Source organism: Lytechinus variegatus, chromosome 6 (assembly GCF_018143015.1).
Source record: "Lytechinus variegatus isolate NC3 chromosome 6, Lvar_3.0, whole genome shotgun sequence".
In the NCBI taxonomy this organism is placed as follows: domain Eukaryota; kingdom Metazoa; phylum Echinodermata; class Echinoidea; order Temnopleuroida; family Toxopneustidae; genus Lytechinus; species Lytechinus variegatus.
Genome location: NC_054745.1, coordinates 18,959,733 through 18,964,963, shown reverse-complemented (window position 1 = coordinate 18,964,963; position 5,231 = coordinate 18,959,733). Strand labels below are relative to the sequence as shown.

Genomic DNA, 5,231 nt, shown 5'->3' with positions numbered 1-5,231 from the left:
TTACCCTTTTTGTGCCAGCTGGATCTGAGGACATAGCTGAATCTGAACAAAACTTTATATCAGACATCTCCACCATTTTTTCACTAAGTTTTTATCATTTAAAGTGGGTTTACATTTCATTTTTCATTTAATGCTTGTTTCTCCACACTTTTGTGAAGCTTGACCATGATTAACAAAATGAGAATCAAGCATAAGCCATTTCATGTAAATCACAGCATAACTAAGGTTTTGCGCAAATCATTTTCACTAACTTTTCAAAAGTAAGTGGTGCTCACTCAAGCGGAAATATTTTTTCGACAGTTAAACTGTAATTTGCTTAAATGGATCTGTACCAGTGTTAAAATGTGGAAAAATCTTCAGTATATTACAAAATGTGTAATTTTACAGGGTTTTTTTTAAGTGTAATTTTTTTGATACGCACTGTATTATAAGGTTGAACTTCATTGGAGATCACTAAAATTATTGGTTTATATATCAAAGTAATCTAGAGAGCATGTAGAAGACAATGGTACTCATTATAACTCATACCGATTATTGTTAATAAAGTAAAACGCCTAATTCGACACTCTTGTATGCTAGTAATAGGAAGGCGACTCGGCCTTACCCACACGACCTAAGCGATGACATCCAATCCAATGGCATTAGCTTTGTTCTATATTCATATTAAGAAATAAACACAGAAAGGTGCCATCTTTACAGCAATGAATGCTGTGAAAGTTTCCCTTTGAGAAGAATTGCTCATTACAAGTAGTAAGTCTTTTCTACCTAATATCTTTGGATAATATTTACTGTTCAATCAACAAAATGACGCTCTCATTCCCAGTAGAACCAAGCTCATACTATTTTGCATTTGTATCTGATCCTCTAGAGTATGATAAGCCCCAGTAATGCATGTATAATTTAAGATATTTAAAAAAAAATCTAAGATGTAATGAATCTGCAATCTAAACCATATCGATTGTTAGTGCCATCTTTATGTAATTCTATATTTTTACTTGATCTCTTTTCTTCAGCGCTAAATTCTGCTGTGCCCAAAGCTAGCCGTACAGCAAAACGCTAGCAGACGCAATCGTCACCTGGTGGATGTTTCATAAAGCTGTTCGTAAGTTAGGAGCGACTTTAAGAACGACTGGTGATCCTTTCTTATGGCGAATGGTATATTCATTAACGATGGTTTTGCGCGTAAGAAAGGATCACCGGTCATTCTTAAAGTTGCTCTTAACTTACGAACAGCTTTATGAAACAGCCCCCTGGATCTCAACGGTATATTACGATTTGTTTTATGTTGATAAATACGTGTTGGAAAATGATACCCTTTGATGGAACGTGTGAATAATTTGTAACATTTACAAAAAAAATGAAATATTACTAAAACGAAATTTAAAAAAAAGCTCAGGTAGCGAGTGCGGTGAAAAGTTTTATTATTCATACAAAGATATTAGATCTCATTGTCGCCTGGAATTTGGGTCAGATGTACACTGCAAGCTGTTCTCTGTACTAGCTTAGCTTTGGAAATCGCATTGCGTCAATGTTGCTCGTTCTCATTCTAAATTATTATTATTATTATTGTTGCATTGACGCCTACTGGCGATAATGCTCTGTTGTTGTTCCGTATTCCTATTCCTATTCTTCTTCTTCTGTCTGTTTCTTCCACAAAATCCCATTTGTTTAACACGTAGTTTTTGTTAGCTCTGCCCTGGCTCTGTCCCTCATCCAATTCTGGTAGACATGTTGTCCAGCACCCCTTGCTGCGCACCTCGTCTTCCATTTTCCAAAATCACTCATGCATGACCATCCAGGCGCCATTTTGTAAAGTCCATTTGCATACCATTCCTAATCTCGTCCTAACTCCCGCATCCAGCATGCTACAAACTTCTAACAAATTGCAGTAGATTGTTTAAAAGTTGCTCTTTCATATAAAAAGCATGGCTTACCCTTCAGAATGCCGTCTTCTAGGCCTAAATTAAAATCCAAGATAGTCTACATTCAAAACGTTAATTTTTATTGAAATGCAAATTAGGAAAAACGTGAAATGGTCATAACTTCTTTGTTTTCATTCATTTCCTTCTCATATTTTCATGGTATACTAATGGTATCGTCTTTCACAATTCAACAAATTTTTACGCATCAGTGACATTTAAATTTACAAATAGCGCCCTCTATTGCAGAGTCAACAAATAGTATGAAAATCGTAAAATGGCCATAACTTCTTTGTTTTCATTCATTTCCTTCACATATTTTCATGGTATACTAATGGTATCGTCTTTCACAATTCAACAAATTTTTACGCATCAGTGACATTTAAATTTACAAATAGCGCCCTCTATTGCAGAGTCAACAAATAGTATGAAAATCGTAAAATGGCCATAACCTCTTTGTTTTCATTCATTTCCTTCTCATATTTTCATGGTATACTAATGGTATCGTCTTTCACAATTCAACAAATTTTTACGCATCAGTGACATTTAAATTTACAAATAGCGCCCTCTATTGCAGAGTCAACAAATAGTATGAAAATCGTAAAATGGCCATAACTTCTTTGTTTTCATTCATTTCCTTTACATATTTTCATGGTATACTAATGGTATCGTCTTTCACAATTCAACAAATTTTTACGCATCAGTGACATTTAAATTTACAAATAGCGCCCTCTATTGCAGAGTCAACAAATAGTATGAAAATCGTAAAATGGCCATAACTTCTTTGTTTTCATTCATTTCCTTCACATATTTTCATGGTATACTAATGGTATCGTCTTTCACAATTCAACAATTTTTTACGCATCAGTGACATTTAAATTTACAAATAGCACCCTCTATTGCAAAGTCAACAAATAGTTAATGACAATATCTTTGTTGTCATCATTCATTTCGGTCTTATATTTTTAGGATTTGTTTATTGTAACATTCCTCATAATCCATAAGTTTTTTAACGCATTAGTGACCATTACCAGAAATGGCACCCTCTATTCAAAAGTCAAAAATAGTAAAATGGCCATAACTTCCTCTGTTTCATTCATTTTGGTCTATTTTCTGGGTTTTCTTATGGTAACATCATTTATAACTCACTAGTTTGTTAAGCATCAGTGACTATTACCTTTAGAAATAGCGCCCTCTATTGCAAACTAAAGAAATTTAAAATGGCCGTAATTCTTTGTTTTCAATCATTTTTGGTATCATATGTGCAGGGTTTCCTTTTGATATCATCCCTAATATTCCAAAGATTTTTGTACGCGTCATTGAGAATAACCATTAGAAATATATAGCGCAGTCTATTGAAAAGTGTCAAAATGTAAAACTGTCATAACTTTTTCGATTTCATCGAGTATTCTTTCATATGCAATGACAACTGTACAGGGTGCATTGTAAATCACGCGTGCATAACAATAAATGACTAACACTTCAACTTCAAGAAACATGGCAAACTAAACGTTGCAAATGCTCGGGGTAAATGTAATAGATAGTATCACCTTATATAGGCGTTGGTACCATAGCACAACATCTCCTATTGGTGATGTTGGAATGGTACTGACTATTAATGTAACAGTGACATTTATCGCAGACACTTAGCAAAAGTGGTCTCGGCTATAATTTCCCTCGCTGTTTTTCGAAACCTGTTGTTTATCGCAACATAGACGAACGTGTTGCAAATATGGATCACCTCTCTAAGACGGATGAGAAATACCATTATTCCTACGACCCAAGGCTGATTGATTCTCCTTAGGAACAACCCGATCTGTGTTGCGAAAAGAAGGCTTAATATGTATGGAATCCAAGAGATGTAGATAATCAGGGTTAATATAATTATCATTTTGGTTGCCTTGCCGTGGTCTTTTCGATTGGCCGCTTTTAACCTGTTTACAACCGGACGCCGCTCGATCTTCGGTACTACGTCGCTCGTCATCGTTTCAGGATAGTCACGGATTCTTCCGGAAACAGTTGGGATACCCTCAGAGGCAGCCAGATTCCGATCCTGAGATTCTCCCGCCTGTTGGCTGTTACCCCCGCGTTCGACGTTTTCGCTGGTGGCAATTTCACCTCGTCCTTTGGGTAGAGTTCTGGTGAACAGCGTAATGTTCGGTTCAATTCCTGGCTCTTTGTGATTATTACTAGTTGCTACAGTGGAGAATATCTGGGAAGTGTTTGTTATCGGAACCAGTTCCTTACCTGGCGATTCCAGAGGATAGATGTGCCGGGAACGAGACTTCCTCAGAAACCAAGCTATTTTACAATACAGAGCAATGACGCTCACGAGGCAGGCAACAAAAATGACACACACCGAAACTCGGTAAATCATCTCGCCCCTTGATCCGATATCTCCGAGAGGCTTGCATCCTACAATGTCAACGAACCTCCCATTGGCCAATATCACAGAGTGCATCAAGGTTGAGAGTACAAGACACATGATCGACACGACTACAATGACACAGGGGTTTTGAGACCATGACGTGTTTACACATACTACAATGTGGTACCGATACACTGCTAAGGCTACGGTCATAAAGAGAGCCGCGAGGCACGCCGCCCGGCTCATGAAAAAGCAGAACTTGCACATCCAGTCATCTCGTATACTGAAGAAGCCAAAATACAGAGGTGCTGTAGCACAAGCTATGAAGTCAATCACAGCTAGCCCCAAAAGCAAGAGATCAGTTGATGTGAACCCTTTGAGGGCGCCCTTTTTACCTGCCCTTCTGCGTTTCTTGGACATCTTGTAGTAGACCCATATCAAGAAGCCGTTCGCCGGGACGCCGATCGAAAACATCGATCCGTAGATGACCGACGTTGTTGCCAAGGTGGACATCTTACTATGTGATTGGTCTGTAAGTCGAGAAATGATGAGAAAATCGTTTTAGGTAATAAGTAAACGCTTTAAGGTGGAAAGTGACTTTAAGTGTGGTATGGGTATAGAGTATAGTCCTCCTCTACAACAACAAAAAATAAACCTTTATAGATGTTTGCTGAAAGAAATGAGTACATATACATATATAGGCCTATAAACATGTGTGTGCGAGTATATATATACATTTATACAGTGCTTCCCAGAAAAAACGAAACCGAGATTAAGCGATGATTTATCATAACTTAATCACAAATACAATAGACAAATGACCTATTAATGTAAAGCTTACAATCTCTTCTTTCATCCAAAATTACTTACATTATTCCACATTCCCGCATGATTGAGCAAAAAATTAGAAGAAAGGATGCAAAAAACTCATTAGGAGGGGGGTA

At 37.1% G+C, this 5,231-nt stretch overlaps 1 protein-coding gene across 1 annotated transcript; it reads right to left on the bottom strand.

Annotated features, from left to right (window-relative positions):
- Nucleotides 1–3,552: 3,552 nt before the first annotated feature.
- LOC121417616 lies at nt 3,553–4,800 on the bottom strand. The gene has a single exon (XM_041611351.1). The coding sequence runs from the start codon at nt 4,798–4,800 to the stop codon at nt 3,553–3,555; it is 1,248 nt and encodes a 415-aa protein (XP_041467285.1).
- Between the last annotated feature and the right edge of the window lie 431 nt (nt 4,801–5,231).